This window comes from Schistocerca nitens, chromosome 1 (assembly GCF_023898315.1).
Source record: "Schistocerca nitens isolate TAMUIC-IGC-003100 chromosome 1, iqSchNite1.1, whole genome shotgun sequence".
Lineage (NCBI taxonomy): Eukaryota > Metazoa > Arthropoda > Insecta > Orthoptera > Acrididae > Schistocerca > Schistocerca nitens.
The window spans coordinates 371,967,415-371,986,119 of NC_064614.1; the positions used below are offsets into that span (position 1 = coordinate 371,967,415).

Sequence of the window (18,705 nt, forward strand, 5' to 3'; positions counted from 1 at the left end):
GTTTCCTAGAGGGACAAGCCACAATCTACAATCTGGTTAGGTTGGAAGCAGCAATCTGACAGGCTTTTTTCTGAATTCCAACATCTCATTGCAGTCTTTTTTTTTATCTATGTAAGCATATGACATCGCTTAGTGTCATCACATTTTACTTACTCTCCTTGACTGGGGCATTTGAGGCTCTTGACTGGTATTTATTTGCTAGTTTTTATCCCACCGATTGTTTCAGGTTAGTGTTGGTTTATCATTCAGCTTCCTATGGTTCAAGAGAACAGCACCCTACAGTGTTCTGTGCTGAGTGTTAAAACTCTTCCTGATCATCAACATTGAGCTAGAATTACCTCCATTGGCCCACTTTTCAGTCCCATGCTGTATATCAGTCACTTCTGCATTTGGTATAGCTCCAAATCTGTGGCCTTGGCTGAGCGTCAGCTCCTAGACGCCATCTGAAGGGCCTCTGCTGGGAGTCTTTCCCATGGCTTTCAGTTCCCTCCCATGGCTTTCAGTTCCCTCTCACAAAAACAAGAGACATGCATTTCTATCATCATACAATGGTTCTTGCAGACCTAGAGCTATATTTGGGTATGCAGCAATTGGACATTGTTGCACAATCTCAGTTTTTGGGACTCCTCGTTTGATGAAAAGCTGACATGGCTACCCCATATTTATCAGTTAAAGACTAACTCCAAAGTGAAAGCTTAAGGCTTTCTGCTTCCTTGTTCCCACCTTTTGGAATGTGGATCACAAACTCTAGTCTGTGCTTACTGTAGCCTGGTATCTCCCACTGGTCACGAATAACAGTTGTAGAGCCTCACAAAAAGCATATGGTAATCTGGACAGCAGCTGTGCATGAAGTACTTGAATAATGATAATTGAAACTAACAGCTGTATTGTAATCCAACATAGTTCATTCGAAACATGCTACTGCTTGAGACACCAAAATGTGTCATTTTCAGACCCCAAGCATAATCTGCCATCAATATAAGAACCACAGTGATAAAGACCAAGAGTTGTCATCCTGTCATTGGTGGGCTTATTACTGGAAGTTAAGGAATCTAGTTGATTTTGGCCACGCTCCACTTGACTTTGTTGGTTGCACATGCTGTCGTAACTTGCTTAGTAAGTTGTACTGTTTCCATTTCAAGTCTCCATTCGTCGTTTTCATTGTGGTTCATATGTTGCTGGCAGATTACTATTGGGGCTTGAAGACAGTTTTCACCGTAAAAACTGGTAGCATGTTTTGAATAAATGATGTTGGTTTCAATTATCATTATTCAAGCACTTCACAGAAAGTATCTCACATGCTGGTGCAATGCACTTTATTTCAGATGTTTTCTCTGAGGAAGTGGTTTTGGTCCTCAGCTATAACATTTTAAACTATTTTCAGGCTGGGGGCAGGGTTGTTGGGGTTGGGGTGTCTCCTACCACATGCTGGGTCTGGGGGGACCCTCAACTCCACCTCCTCTGCTAGCTCCTGTGGTCACCCCAGTTTTACTCTGTTTTAATTACTTTTAGATGTGGTTAGCTCTTATTTTCTGGCACATTGTATTTTACGGTCGAGGGATAACACTCTGGCAAGATGTTAAGGATTCCTTATCCTAGGTACAAGCTGATTATGAAAGAACAGTGAAAGAGGTTTATATGTGTCCTCCAAGATAGTGGGTACTGTTCTCATCTCTAACACTTCACTTTAGATGTAACAGATTGGGGGTGGGATGACTTTTGGAGGGACAGCATCTGTTGCATGCAGAGCTCAGGGGCCAACACTCGCCTTGGCCCACCCACCTCTTTACTGATTATTTCTCTCACCTTTTTTTATTGTCAGTCCAGCTGATGTTCATTATGATTTTAGCTTTCTCACTTTTACTGTTATGAATCTCTCAGCCAGGAGGTCTTCTTTCCTCTGTAACTGTCTTAGCACTTTATCAAATTGGGGGGAGGGGGGAGCGTCAGATAAAGATGAAATTTCTCCCACCTTATATGAGACATGGAGCAGCCCTCATGTGCTGTGACATGCACACCATCCCAACCCATATACTGTTACTTCTCTCTAAATTATTTCTCAGCTTCAGCATCAATATTGCTTGCAGTTCCTCAATTTTACCACTCCTCTCTGCTTTCATAATTTGTAGGTCACACTGTAACTGGCTAGCTAAGTCAGTTCAGTGGTTGGAGAAAGTCAGCGGCATACCACCTCCAACAGAATCATGCCTAGTAAAGCACTGTGGTGTTTAAAACAACCTTCAGATTGGTGACTACTTTAGTTTCTTAAGTCAAACAATGGAAAATCCAGCCGAAGTCCCCAGGCTGCCAGAAACAGTGGTCATGGGAGTGTGAGTTGCATTTGTGTGTGTGTGTGTGTGTGTGTGTGTGTGTGTGTGTTGTCTAAAGCCACTCCACAGTATGGTGAGTAGCAATCTATCCTTTTCATAATATTGTCATTACTTTTTAAGTGTTGCACATTATATATATAGAAGTGTGTGCGAGTGAGTAGCACACACTTTTTCATACGTTTATTTACAATCTCATTCTCATATTACTTCCCACCTCAGATAGTAAGTACATCAGTTTCTGGTTGGGAAGCTCTGAAGCAAGGGACTTGTGCCCAGCCATATTATGTAAGGCATTGCCTAATGGGATTGCCTCTACAGGAATTGCATCATCACTATTGCTGTTTTGGTTCTGGGTCTGAAACATCATCTTCCCAATGATCACCACTATTGAAGCATTCATTTTCTTTGTTCACTGTAGAAATTTTCAGTTCTATGTTGGCAGCATCACACCTCGGCTGCATCGGACAGGTGACTGAGGCTATTTATTGATTCATCGCCACCTGCTTGTCCTCCAGTGTCCACATTTTGTAAAGACTCAAAACCAGAATTAATGAAGCATTTTGTAATTGTTTCATTTTTCACTTCATTCCAAGCACTTTTAATCCAGCTGACAGCATCACCTACAATCACAGACTTAGCTGGGTCATACACGGATATGTTGTTCATTTTCTTAACTAGGGAACACAGAAGATTCTTTTGATAATTTATTTTAAAAGACTGGATCACTCCTTGGTCAAGAAGCTGAACACAGGATGTTGTGTTGGCAGGAAGAAATGTTACTACCACATACTTGATACATTTTGCTGCAATAACATGGTGCATTATATACAAAAAGTAGGATTTTACTTTTCTGAATTCTCGTTTTTGAATTTAAGTTACTCAGCCAAAAATGAAAGTCACACATCATCCGTGCATTTTATTTGCATGCCAAAAGATAACAAGCAAGGAAATGTCATTGTTTTTGAAGTGCTGTGGACAATTTGCAGTATGTATGACTAGTGATTTCCCTTCTCACCGCAGAGGTTAGCACAGAGACTGATTGTTAATCTTTGTTTTGCCATTTTTCCACCTTTGCACTGATCACTCTTCACAGTTAGTGTTTGTCTGGAATAACTTCAAAAAATAGACCAATTTCACCCATGTTGTAAATGTCATTGTCATAATAGCTACTTGGAAGTCTCGACTTCGAGTCGGATACATCTTTTTGATTAACTTCTGCACTTTCTCCAGGGACTGCTTAGAAAACAATACTGTCGAACATGAAATCGGTCAGGCCAGTCATTGCTTGTATTGAAATTCCAAGATCAGAAGCAAATTTAAGAGCTTTTTCTTGTAGCATCAGTTCACTAATAGACAATCCTTTGGCACTTGCTCCATTAAACCACTCTAAAGTAGCATTATTCACATCTTAAAATGGTTGCCACAGTCTTTTATTTGAATTTTAGTTAGCATTTTCTTCTCATTTCTTAACACACCTGTAACAAATTGAAGCTGTAACCTGTATTTGACTTTTTCACTCTTTTCCTTTTTCACTCTCTTTAATAACAGAAATTCTGTGTTTTAGCAAAAGAACAACAAGATTTCTTTTATTTGAAATAGCTATGACTATTCACTACAGAAGAAAAATCGGAAATGTTTGCTATTAGAAGTAAAATTACAATGAAATTTTAGAGATTGTTGTGTCCAATTGTCAGTAAGAAACCTCACAGTAATCAGTATTGAAATTCCCCCTTCTGTGATTGTTTGTGGTCCTCTTAAAGGGAAAACAATGTTAAAGAGTGGTGGTTGGTCGGGAAAGGGTTGGTCGTTTTAAAGGGGGTAAAGATGCAGTGATATTGTGAGATTTTATTTCCGTCTCTTAAAAATATTGTTGTTTAGAGAGAGGGTCTGCCTTAAAGGGGTGGTTTTTCTCAAGATGTTTTGCTTCACTGTGTGTGTGTGTGTGTAAAAATCTTTCCCTTTCTATATTGCTAGCCGAATCTCTTGCATCGAGGGCATCCCATTTTCCTCTTCTCATGTTGGTTTTCAGATAGTTCCCATGCTTCAGCATTCCTTAAAGTACTCTGCCCACTGATTTAACACTCCTTCATGTGATTCTATTAGTTTATCGTCTTCTCCTCTGCATTGGAATCAAAGGATGGAAACACAAGATGCTGCCCCCCTGCAGGTTTGGGGGTAGAATAGGCCGGAGGTATTCCTGCCTGTCATAAGAGATGACTAAAAAGAGTCTCATACTTTTTGGCCCTATGAGTTCAGGTCCCATTCTATGGTTTGACCTGCCACTTTCAAAATACAGAAGTGCGGGCCCTATGGGGGAGGTAACCTTACGTGGTGCACGAGTTATCCATAGTGCCCTTAGATTCAATCTCCTGAATCTCTTGTCATGGCTTTGCATCTCCAGCTGCGATACAACTATTTGGGCGAGGACACTGCTTTAAGTGCTGGAAATTCGGGGTATGTCATCTTCTTCCATTGTCTCCTGTCCTCTTTCACCACCATGACAATGTTGGATTTCTCTGCACCCAGTATCGAGCACGGTAGACAGTCTGTTGTGTTGGGGCCGTCATTTACCCATGTGGTGGTAGCCCCCTGACAGCACAGGGATCACACTGCTGATGCCTGAGCTGTAAACTCCCCACGTATGCCAAGGAGTAGATGCCTGTATCCCTGGGTGATCAGGACTCCCAGCAATGGCCATCATAACAATTGGCCTTTGTTGTCGCTGGTGGTGCCTTTGGGGAGTGTCCCTGACCAGAGTGGGTGGCATCAGGGCGGATGACCCGCAGTGAAATGGACTAAGTCCTCTCTTGCTGGTGACCGTACAGCATCAGCACTCTCTAAGAAGGACAAGATCGAATACAATGCCAACAGGTATGACCCCAAATCGTTTCCCTCCCTTGCTACTCCATGGGAGGAACCTAGGGCTACAGAACAGAGAGAGCCATATTCGCCTCAGTTTTTAGTCTGTAGCAGAACTGATGGGGACTCCTTTCTACCTATGAAGTCTCAATTTTGACACAGGAAATAACTGTCTGCAATGTATATCTTCCTCCAGATGGTGCGTGCACTTGAACGCATTGGCTGCACTGATTGATCAATTCCCTAAACCTTTCCTACTTTTGGGAGATTTTAACACTCATAACCCCTTGTGGGGTGGCACTGTGATTACTGACCGAGGCAGATATATCGAACATTTACTGTCACAACTTGACCTGTGCCTCTTAAATACAAATGCCCCCACACATTTCAGTGTGGCACACAGCACATATTCAGCCATTGATCTCTCGGTTTGCAGTCCTGTCTTTCTCCCATCTATCCACTGGAGAGCACATGGTGACCTGTGTGGTAGTGACCACTCCACCATCTTCCTGTCACTGCCCCGGTGTCAGGCACATGGACTCCTGCCCAGATGAGCTTTAATCAAGGCAGACTGGAACGCTTTCACCTCTGCTGTCACCGTTACTCTCCCCCACGTGGTAACATCGATGTGGTGGTTGAGCAAGTAACTACAACGATTGTTTCTGCGGCGGAAAACGCGATCCCTTGTTCTTTATGGTGCTCTCAGAGAAAGACAGTCTCTTGGTTTTCACCTTAAGTCGCTGAGGCAATTAAGGCGTGTCGGCAAGCTCTACATTGGTATAAGCAGCACCCTTCCCTGGAACACTTCATAGCCTTTAAATGGCTCCATGCCCTCGATTGCCAGCTTATCAAAAGACGGAAACAGGAATGTTGGGAGAGATACATCTCGGCCAATTGGTGCCATATGTCACCTTCCCTAGTCTGGGCAAAGATCGAACAAGTTTTCAGGTACCAAACCCCAGCAGGTGTTCCCGGTGTTAACATAAATGGTCTGTTATCTTCCAACGCGAATGTGATTGCCGAGCACTTTTCTGGGCACTCTGCTCATGTCTCTGCATCAGAGAATCACCCTTCAGCCTTTTGCACTCCCAAACGGTTGATTGAAATAGAAAGTCCTCTCATTCACTACACACCACAGTGAACCCTATAACACCCCATTCACATAGTGGGAGCTCCTCAGCGCCCTTGTACATTGCCCCAACACAGCTCCCGGGCCAGATCGGATACACAGTCAGATGATTAAACATCTCTCGTCTGACTACAAGTGACATCTCCTCACGATCTTCAACCGGATCTTGTGCAATGGCATCTTTCCATCGTACTGGCTGCAGAGCACCATCATACCAGTGCTCAAAGCTGGCAAAAACCCACTTGATGTGGATAGCTATCGGTCCATCAGCCTCACCAACGTTCTTTGTAAGCTGCTGGAACGTATGGTGTGTCGGCAGTTGGGTTTGGTCCAGGAATCACGTGGCCTACTGACTCCGTGCCAGTGCAGTATCCACCTATGTTGCTCTACCACTAATAATCCTGTGTCCCTCGAGTCTGCCATCAAAACAGCCTTTTCCAGATGCCAACACCTTGTTGCCCTCTTTTTTGAGTTACGAAAAGCGTATGACACCACCTGGCGACGTCATACCCTTGCCACATTATATGAGTTGGGTATCCCTGAGGCCCACTCCTGATTTTTTTATCCAGAATATCCTGTGGGTTTGTACTTCCCATGTCCAAGTTGGTGCCTCCCATAATTCCGCCCCATATCCAGGAGGATGGGGTCCCACAGGGCTCTGTATTGAGTGTTTCTCTATTTTTAGTGGCCAATTATGGTCTAGCAGCAGCTGTAGGGCCGTCCGTCTCACCCTCTCTGTATGCAGACGACTTATGCATTTCGTACTGCTCCGCCAGTACTGGTGTTGCTGAGCGGTGCCTACAGGGAGCCATCCACAAGGCCCATTCATGCGCTGTAGCCCACGGTTTCCAGTTTTCAGCCCCAAAGTTGTGTGTAATGCACTTCTGTCCCGTTGTACTGTTCATCCGGAACCACAACTTTACTGTAATGACGATCCCCTCACTGTAGTGGAGGCATATCGATTCTTAGGACTGGTTTTCGACACCTGATTAACTTGGCTTCCTCACCTTCGTCAGCTTAAGTGGAAGTGCTGGCAGCACCTCTCAATGCCCTCCGCTGTCAGAGCAACACCAACTGGGGTGCAGATCGCTTTAAGTTGCTGCAGCTCTTCAGAGCCCTTTTTCTATCCTGCCTTGATTATGGGAGTCTGGTTTATGGTTCGGCGGTGCCCTCAGCATTGCATTTACTCAACCCAGTGCACCACTGTGGTGTTAGACTAGGAATGGGAGCTTTTAGGATGAGTCCAGTTACCAGCGTCCTGGTGGAGGCTGGAGTTCCTGCATTGCAGGTCAGGTGTGCGCAACTACTCGCCAGTTACGTCACATGCATTCGTAGTTCTCCTGCGCATCCGAATTACCGTCCCCTTTTCCCACCCACGGCGGTTCATCTCCCACATCGGTGGCCCAGGTCAGGGCTTCAATTGCAGTTTGTGTCCAATCCCTTCTATATGAATTGGAGTCCTTGCCATTACCACCTATACTTGAGGTCCATTTGCGTACACCGCGGCTTTGCCTGGACCTTCCACATGGCCCAAAGGACTCAATTCAACCCGCTGTCACTTTCTCTCGATTGTTGACATGTACAGAGGACGTGAATGGTTTACACCCATGGCTCGATGGCTGATGGTCATGTTGGCTTCATGTATGTCCATGGAGGACATATTGAACAGCTTTCCTTGCCCGATGGCTGCAGTGTTTTCACTGTAGAGCTGGTTGCTATATCTCGTGCTCTTGAACAGATCTGTTCTTGTCCTGGGGAGTCATTTCTTCTGTGTACTGACTCCTTGAGCAGCCTACAAGCTATCTAACAGTGCTACCCTCGTCATCCTTTGGTAGCGACCATCCAGGAGTTCATGTATGCACTGCAATGGTCCGGTCGTTCAGTGGTGTTCGTGTGGACCCCAGGACACGTCGGAATCCCAGGCATCAAACTTTATGACATGCTGGCTAAACAGGCTACACGGAAATCACGTATGCAGATCGGCATTCCAATAACTGACCTGCGTTCGTTTTTACGCCCCAGGTTTTTCGGCTTTGGGAGACAGAATGGCATTGTCTGAGTATGCACAACAAACTGCATGCCATTGAGGAGACGACGAATGTGTGGCAGTCCTCCATGCGGCCTTCTCACAGGGACTCTGTGGTTCTCTGCTGGCTCCGCATTGGCCACACTTGAGCGACCCATGGCTACCTCTTGCGCTGCGAAGACCTGTCTCAGTGTCAATGTGGCACCAGGTTGACAGTGGCCCATATTCTGGTGCACTGGCCCACTTTGACTGCCCTGCGGTGAAATCTGTCATTACCGGACTCATTGCTGCTAATTTTATCTGACAACTCGTCATCAGCTGATTTAGTTTTATGTTTTATTGGTGAGGGTGGGTTTTATCATTTGATCTAAGTTTTAGCGCATGTCCTTTGTGCCTATGTGTCCTCCACCCTAGTGCTTTTAGGGTAGAGGTTTTAATGTTTTGCAGAGTGGCTGGCTTGGCCTTTTTATTGTCATGATCAGCCAGCTATGGTAATCTGTTTTGTCGTTTTAACCTCTTCTACCTGTTTCTTGCATTTCTGTGGTTTTCTTCTTCCCTTTTGTCCATTTAAGTGTTTGTTGCCTTTCCGTTATTCTTATGGTTTTTCCTTTCTCTCCATTTTGTGTGGTCAGTCTCGCTTGTTTTATTCTCATCCTTGTGACATTGTTTTATTCAGAACAAGGGACCGATAACCTAGCAGTCTGGTCCCTTCCCCCTCTTTTAAACAAACAAACAAACAAACCAACCAACCAACCAACCAACCACAAGATGCTGGACAGGGACAAATGGATTGATGTCCTAGTGCAGGCCAAGGCATATCTAGGGCAGTAGGGCCAGGAAGAAGAAGAAGAAGAAGAAGAAGAAGAAGAAGAAGTTCATTCCCTTTAGTTGCTTCTCATGCAGCTGCCTGCTGTGACTCGGTCTTTGAATTGGTTACGAGAGCTGACCCGTAGTCAGACTTATTGTCCAAAGGGCATGCTGAAAAGCAGTGCCTCCAATATTTTTGTGTGAAAGTTCTTAAAACTTTTTAAATAAAAATTCTTTATTAAAAATCTACATCTTTATTATTCATGTCTATGTATTTGCAGCACTCCGCGATTAGAGGGCTCCGAACTGTAGTGTGTAACATGGCGGTGTGTAATGTAACTATGTCAGTGCATGAGAAAAAGCATGCTGTAATCGAGTTTTGAATTCAGAGTTTTTCCACACATGGAGCACCCTCTACTTCCGTACACCGATGTCAGATGACATGTGAGAACTGTGACATATGCAACAATCTGATGCTTTGGGTTCACTTTCACCAATTATCTTCCATACAGCCCTGACTTGGCCCCATCCGATTTTCATCTGTTACCAAGATTTAAAGAACACCTCCAAGGACTTCACTTTTATAGTGATGAAACAGTGCAAGCTGAGGTGAGAGTGTCGCTAAGTCAACAAAGTAAAACATTCTACAGTGATGGTATCAACAAACTGCACTCTCATTGTTCGTTACCAGGTTGACTATGTTGAGAAGTAAATATGTAACACGAAGAATAAAGATATAATGTGTTAATGTGTTTGTATTATTTAAAAAGCTTTGCGTTTTCACATAAATGTATTTAAGACACCACTTTTCAGCAGAACTCTCATAATATGAATACTTGGCTGACTAATATGCTATAGGTTTTCTTCTTTTAAAAATCTTCCAGACTCCCCTTGGAGTCCCAGTTTTTATGATTGTTCACATTGACATTAATGAGACAAAAATAAAGTAAACCTCCCCCCCCTCTCTCCCCCTACCCCCTCCCCCCTCCCCTCCCTCTCTTCCACCCTCCCTCCCTCTGCACCCCTCCTCCTCTCCGCCATTTCTCACTCCCCACCACTCCCCCTACTCTGCCGTTTTCCCCTTTCCCCTCCACACTGCTTTCCCCTTCCAACTCTTTCCTCCACCCATCACTTATTTCACCCCCTCCCCGCCAGTATCCTCCCCACCAGTCTCCTCCCTGTCATTTCCCACACACCCTCCCCACTGTCCCCCGCGCCCCCTCTCCACTGTCCCCCGCGCCCCCTCCCCACTGTCCCCCGCGCCCCCTCCCCACTGTCCCCCGCGCCCCCTCCCCACTGTCCCCCGCGCCCCCTCCCCACTGTCCCCCGCGCCCCCTCCCCACTGTCCCCCGCGCCCCCTCCCCACTGTCCCCCGCGCCCCCTCCCCACTGTCCCCCGCGCCCCCTCCCCACTGCCCCCCGCGCCCCCTCCCCACTGCCCCCCGCGCCCCCTCCCCACTGCCCCCCGCGCCCCCTCCCCACTGCCCCCCGCGCCCCCTCCCCACTGCCCCCCGCGCCCCCTCCCCACTGCCCCCCGCGCCACCCCCCACCCCCGGTTTCACTTATTTTTGGCCAGTGGGGATTATTGTTAATACCCACTGTGTGGTTTGATGGGAATGCAAGGTATTGTGTTGAAAAAGCTGCTTTTAGTTGTCTATGAGAATATACCAGGCTGGTGGTCTGCTTTATAAAGATGTACTGAATCTAAACTTTGATACTGGACCCATTCAGAGCCTTGCAGTGTCCACCGTGTTTGATTGGGGAACTTGTCACAACTAGTGTAGAACTGTCAAACATGATGACTGTGTGGGTGCCAAGTTAAGCTAACATATCATACCTGAACTTGCTTACAGCCTTGTGATATGCAAATTATTCTAGAATACACAGCCAACAACTTGTGTCAACTGAAGCAGAACTTCTAAAGGATGAATGGAGTTGTCAGTACTGGCCATTTGCTTCTACCAATGATTCCATCAACACAACTCCAAACAATGTCCGCAACAAAATCCCGAAATTGCATTGATCTTGCAACCTATATGCACAGATAGCTCTGTGAGGTCGGGATGTTATTTTTGCACCTGAAACGTATTCATTTCTTTGGAACAATCAACCAAAACTGTTCTGCGTTACAGCTATGACTTATGACTTATTAATAGGTCTGCCTGAGCAGTATATTGCTTGCAGTTGGAATGTGTTCATTTCTTCAGCAGCAGTTATCAGGGATGGACTGCAGAATACAGAGTTGTTCCTTTGCACAAGCAGTATCAGTGTTCCAATGTAGAAGTCACGACAGGTTTACTGTTCTAAGTGCATTAAGTGTTCTTGACTGTAATGCTGATCTCCCATATTATGCAAAGTGATGTGCTATAGGAGGGTGAAGTATAGATGTTTTCCATTCCATTTTGTGTGTAGTTGTGCTTAGTTTTCAACACAAAGAAAAGACAGAGATCTAGTTGTTCATGGGGATATTTTCTGCCAGAGGTGAAAGTAATTAAGATAGATTCCACATGTCAATGACATGAGAGCCTATCAATAGAATTTTTTGAAGAGTATGCTGTGTAATAAATGGTTGTCATATGTGCCTAAGTACAAAACTTATTGAAAAGATTCTGTATTTAAATATGAGCACTTTTGTGTTAATTGATGAAAGAATACACTTTTCCAACTTTCAGAAAGTCTTAAATAAATCAGACTTCAAAATGATTTCCCTAACTTCATTAAATACTTAAAATATGTTGCGACAATAAAGTCATTATTTCGCATTCCTACGTAGAACCTATTAAAAAATGAACACGTTTTGGGCACCTTTAACGGGTTTGGAACTGTGAAATTGGATCTATTAGTCACAGTTAATAGTTTAGCCAATCCTTACCTAAAACTGACATACCCCGGGCTGTATTAGCTGACATGTTTCCAACATATGGGTGATAATGGCAAAGCATCCCAGCTGGCAGTTAACTGTATTTAACTCTAGCCATTCCTTTGTAATTTGTGTTATCACATGAAAAGTTCTGCCTTAATAAACGCATCACTGTAATAATAATGGAAATTTCTGGATGGAGTAATATGTAAAATAAGGGAAAGGTAACAACTCACTCATAGCTGATCAGTGTGAGGAGCACAGAAACACAACAAAAAATAGCATTTACACTAACTTTTGAGCAACTGCTCTTTTTCAAGCACTAACAATAGCATTCACACACACAAAACCACACAGACACCCAAACGCAACAACCATCCAACAAGAGTGTATGTTGGTGTGTATGTATCATTGTATGTGTGAATGTGTGTGCTGTTGCTAGAAAAATAGCTAGCGAAAGCTGTTTTCTGTTGTGTGTTTCTGTGCCCCAGATATATGTGAATGGCCATCTTTCCTTTATTTTACATAAACTCGATCATTAAATATGTGTATTCTGATGCCTATTTACAGCAAGGTATCATTCTGGTATAATAAACACTGCAGAGTCCAAAGTGTTTGTTTCGTTCAGATCTGTGGTGGCTTCCTGATATCAGTTACTAGCCTAAGAGATAACTGAAACAAGTTAATTCACAAATAACAAATTTACCAGAATCTATAATTATGATATTCATTTCAATTGCAATTTCACTGAGTAGGCAAGAGAAAATCTTCCTGCCAAGCTATCATTGGAAAACTGTGTGAGTCAGCCTGTTATTTTCTCAATTATTGGGAGGAAAAAAACTCTTAGAATTCACTATTGACTGTTGTTTCATTGTATTATGTGTAATTGCTTGGTCATCTATAAATTATGTGAATTCATAGATATTATAAACATGTGTGTTTAAATATGTTTTTAGGTCACAGTGAAGTTGTGGTGGAAGCATTTGGCACAATGTGTATGGACGCTTGTGAGCTACAATCTTTGGCTGTTTGCAATTTGGTTGCTAATTCTTGCAGTTTATCGCTTTTGTGTCATTGGTTTTATTTTGGACATGATACTCATTGTGGTAAGTCACTGCTATAGTGTTATTATTTAATTCTTAAAAGCTACTAAAAACATAAGGAATATATTATATAAAAATTTAGATGCTTACAGCAAATTGTAGATTCATCTGTCACATGCAGCTAGAACAATTGCCTTTTTAAGAATGAAGTCACATAACAGTGACTGTTCTTCGATTATTAATGTAAGTTGTGAGGCAGTTGATGTGTTTCAAGCTGCTGATAATATTTTCTTGTGCATCGGTGACTTTAACAGCTGAAATTTAGCTCATAGGTATTGTATCTCACAAGACATTAATGAAAATTAGTTGTTATGCACCTGAAAATGTGAATTTTGTGTAGCAGTAGCTTAAGTTGAAAGCCACTTACCTACAGACATTGGCCTATATATTGGTTAATGTTACATATGCCAAAGTTTGGTAAGTTTAATGTTATTACAAGCCTACATATAGGGACAACCTACTTCATGTACTAAGTGCCCAAATTGCATCCATGCTGTAATCTGAAAACAAAGTGAAGTCTACTATATGACTGTGACATACAATGGTAGGCTCCATGCGCATATGCAAGTTGGTATTGGTTTATTGCACATGCAGCTTTATATGGACTCATCTGCCAAGGAATCTACCTATCACAGCTTTTTATTCTGACCTCTCCTAATGCTGGGTTATGGTGCTTGGTGCTCATGCTGTGCTAACATCACCCATCGCTTCATATCCTATATCACTGCCTGGTGGGCATTTGAATGGTTCTATTTTTGCATTTTATGGGGATATCTGTGTCCCCCGTAACCAGTTGGGAGGGCCAATGTCGTTTTGAGTAAGGCCTAGCTTGGTGCTGCAGATATGATAGTAACGATGACCTTCCTGCCAATGATTCAGGCAGCATGATGGTAACAATGAAACAGTGATACCTGCCTCATTCAGGGGTGGCAACATGGTTTCAGTCTCAGTAGTTTGTTTGGGAATTGTTCTTGTACCTGTCTCTTAAAATGTATGAGAGTGACATGGCCTGGATGAAGACAATAGTCCACCTCCATGGGTTTCCCTAAATGTTTGCCCATTGTAACTGGCTGTATTCACACTTGGTGGCATGGGCAAAAGTCACAGCTGTGCATTTGCAATGGCATAGCTGGAGGCATGGTTGGTGTACTTGACCTATATCAGCTGGCAGGTCTCAGAATTGGCCTATGAATGTGACTGTTTTGGACCATTTACCATCATATTGTCTGTCTGATATCATGGAACTGAGCTGATTTCAATGGTGGATCAGCAGAGTCTGCCTAAGTGTGACTTCAAATAATTGGCCCTCCCCTACCCTCCTGCTTTGTGGTTGAAGAAGACACTTGAGGTCCACCCAGGATTAATACAAAGTACGTGAGCCCAGATGGATGTGCCTGCATAGTACCATGGACTAGTGTGCTGTCCCTGGGCGTACTGGTCCAGATGCAGTTGGTTGAACAATGTACGTAGCCTGCTGCAATTGTTGTCATTCATGGACATATATGAGGGTTGAATGAAAAGTAATACCTCCACCTTCATTAATTGGGTTTGAATGGGAATATTTTGATAAATCAAATGCAGAAATAATCCTTAGAATGTGATCTTTAATTACCAGTATTCACTTTTCCACATAATCACCAGCCAATTGGATACATTTCTGCTAACGATGACCAAGTTTTCTGGAGCCGTCACGGAAGAAGTCGACATTCTGTTTCTGCAACCACAGTCTCACAGTTCTCTCAACGTCTTTATCAGAAGCATAATGATGTCCGTGCAGATCGTCTTTCGTTATCAGAAACACGTGGAAGTCAGACGGTGCTCAATCTAGACTGTATAGAGAATGCCGTACGGTGGTGAGATACAGTCTCTGAAGTTCTGCTGTGGTGGCACGTGAAGTGTGTGGTTTGGCATTGTCATGCAATAATGTGGCCCACATGTTCTTGTGAAATGTTGATTATGCTTCCAATTTCTCTCTGAGTGATACGATGATTGTCCTGAATCAATCTGTCAACATTTTGCTTGTGAAACTTGGTGGTTGCTGTAGCAGGACATCCAACTCTTTGTTTGCCACACAGATCAGATATTCCCACCTCAACATCTTTAAACTTATTCACCCAATGATGCACAGTACTCACATCAATACAATCACCATAAACTTTCATTCTCTGATGAATCTCCTTTGGGGTGACATCTTCTTCTGTCAAGAATTCAATGACCGCACATTGCTTAAATTGCATTGACCGACTGTGTAGTGTTCCATTCTTTACACTGTAACAACACAACCGTTCAATACTAAGGCTTCCTGCCAACTGGAGCTGTAGAGAAGAGGCTACTGAACGAGCCAGTACCTGTCACATACCAATGCTGCCAACTGTTGAAGAGTTAAGAAGGTGGAGGCATTACTTTTCAGCCAACCCTCTTACATTGTGAGGGATTTGATGAGTGTCTCCTAGGTGGACTTCGTTAACACACCTTCATCTATCTAACTTTTGAATGTACATACTAATCACTCGACCTGTGAATTTTACTTCAGGTGGAAGGTACTCAACATTAGGTACCCTCGATACTGTTACACTGGCAGAATAGCAAAAACTCAGACATGATAAATACATGGCAACTGCTGGAGACAGTTGTCTGAGGTTCTCCTTCCAATTGCAAACGTGTAGGACAGAGAATAGACTATATTACATGGATAGTGCAGTATTTTTAGATTTCCAAAAAGCATTCCACTCAGTAAGACATGTATGCTTATTGAAAGTAAGGTCATATGATGTATGAAGCCAAATTTGTCACGGGATTGAGGATTATTATTATTATTATTATTATTATTATTATTATTATTATTATTTTGGGGTGGTGGGTTGGGGGTGAGGGGGGGGGGGAGGGGGGGGACACAGAAGGTTATATTGGATGGTGAGTCATTGACAGATGTAGAAGTACTTCAGAAGTACACCAGGGAATTTTGTTGGGACCGTTGCTGTTTGTGTTGTATACTAGTGATCTTGCAGACAATAATAACCTCAGAAATTTTGCAGATAATGCAGTTGTTTATAATGAAATGCTGTTTGAAAGAAGCTGCCTAAATATTCAGTCAGATCTTGTTAAGATCTGAAAGTAGCGCAACGGTTGGCACTGTGCTTTAAGTCTTCAGAAATGTAAAATTGTGCACTTCACAAAACAAAAAAAGTAGTATCATATGACTATAATATCAGTGAGTCACAGTTGGAATTGGTCAACTCATACAGGTACCTGGGTGTGTTACAGTTTGTAGGGAAATGAAATGAAATGATCACATAGGCTCAGTCTGTGGGTAAAGCGGGTGGTAAACTGTGGTTTATTGGGTGAATACTGGGGATATGCAAACAGTCTGCAATGGAGATTGCTTACAAATCACTTATAAAACCCATTCTAGAATATTGCTCAAATGTGTGGGATCCTTACCAAGTAGGACCAACAGAGAATTTTGAATGTATACGGAGAATGGCAGAATGAATGTTCATAGGCTTGTTTGATCCATGGGAGAGTGTCACAGGGATGCTGAAGAAAGTGAACTAGCAGACTCTTTAAGATAGACTAAACTGTCCCAAGAAAGCCTACACACAAAGTTTCAAGAACCAGCTTTAAACAGAGGCTCTCGGAATATTCTACAACCCCCTGTGTATCACTCCTGTAGGGATAGCGAGGGCGAGATTAGATTAATTACAGCATTCACGGAGGCATTTAAACAATCATTCTTCCTGCACTCCAGACATGAATGGAACAGGAAAAAACCCTAATAACTGGTACTGTGGGACGTATCCTCTGCCATGCACTTCACAGTAGTTTGCAGAGTGTAGATGTAGATAGATGAAAACAAAGCAAAGTCTGTTGTACCATTATGACATCTAACAGTCATACTTGACGTGCTAAGTTGTTGTGGTTGACTTACAGGACTCAAATGGGAAATTAGAGAATGTGTCCACTAAAAACAAAGCACATTAGATCTTTGAATGACTTGACAAAATCGTTGTCCTAATTCCCATGGGCTCTTATTTGGGTCACAGGGAGGACTGATTTTGAGTTAGGCATAAGAAAGCCAAACCGTTCGTTCCGGTTCCAGTTCAGTCCTTGGCTGTGATATGATGCCAAACCTTTCCATCGTTCTTCTCATCCCCATTGCTACTGATGCAAGAGTTGAACGATGTAGACCAGAGTAGTCTGATTCAGCAGTCTGCTTCTTATGTGTCCTGTAATAGGACTCAGTCATTGGCATTAAGAATGTGTAATAAGAAGAGTAAGTTGTATGTGCCATTTCCATACTTTTGGGTAGGTACTTTAGCCAACTCCAATGGACTGATGACAATTACATGTGGAGGACAGGTTGTTAGTCACTGTATTCAGAAAATTGTGTAATGTGGGGTGAGCCTCATGTTGCCTTTGGTTGCAAAACCAACTGCCTCCTGGGTGTTGAAATTGTGTTGTTATGTGGACCTATAAATTCTAGTTCCGAGGCGTAAGGCTCTCCTCTTTACCTTTTTTGCCACTTTTTGTGTGAGGGTTCAACTAGAGCTCAGTAGTAAATATAATTTCTTTATGTAATATATTACTGCCAAGCTTTTCAATTTGTGACTGATTTTTTATTTCTTTAATAATATTTTTGAGGCAACAACTACTGACGGTTCTTTCAGTGGTTTTATTGGACAGATTTACATCAGTCATATACAGCAGCATGTTTTTCACCAGAGTGAAGTGACTTCCCCACTGTCAGGCAATGAACAGATTTCAGACTTTTGTTTAATGTACACAAATTCAGAACTTATTTTGCATACTAATTTAGGAGATACAAAACTCGGACTACCTTGAGTATAAATTTCCTATAATTTTCTTTTCCAAGATAAGATCATAGTTTATTCAGATCTTTTGGATTCATTTGTATGTTCATGTTGGGCTTAAAACCATTTTTACTCCAAATATGCTCAAACCATTTAACCTTAGCTGAATAAAACTAAATTTATCCAGCCCACATCACAGGTCATTGGCTCAGAGACTGACTAATACACAATGAAAATTTTTCTTGTTTTGCTCCTGAGTGACTGCTGTTATGGTTATGTTATATAGGTAAAATCAAACATGGAAACTCCAGGTAGGTCCATTGTTATCTAGATAATTTGCCCATTGTGGAATACTGTGGAGGAGTTGTTAAAAAGTATGCTAATTTCACAAGTACCCTGTCTTGGTGTGGTATAAGGTATTGGTCACTGTCTGCCTGGGCATTGATAGTTTACTAAAAATTACGACATCTTCTAATATTTAAGGCTAAATGATTACTCTGCAATTCACAATTAGGTGCTTGACTGAGGGTTCATCGAACCACCTTCAAGATATTTCTCTATTGTTCCACTCCAGGAACAGTGTGTGAGAAAAACTAACACTTAAATCTCTGCATACGAGCTCTGATTCCTCTTATTTTATTGTGATGATAATTTCTTTATGTATATACACTGAAGTGGCAAGTGAAAATTTGTACCAAGGCCAAGAATCGATCCCAGGTCTCCTGCCTACTAGGCAGGTGCATTAGCCACTAAGCCCCTTGGCACAAAGATTCACACAACT

General features: G+C 42.8%; 1 protein-coding gene across 2 annotated transcripts in view; it reads left to right on the top strand.

Moving 5' to 3' along the window:
- LOC126248931 (E3 ubiquitin-protein ligase RNF103-like) overlaps nt 1–18,705 on the top strand; it is a 139,119-nt gene that overhangs the window by 57,374 nt on the left and 63,040 nt on the right. For both annotated transcript variants that reach the window (XM_049950438.1, XM_049950448.1), the window contains one exon: nt 12,967–13,116. In XM_049950438.1, the coding sequence (XP_049806395.1) occupies nt 12,967–13,116 (150 nt within the window). The remainder of the gene's footprint in view (nt 1–12,966; nt 13,117–18,705) is intronic.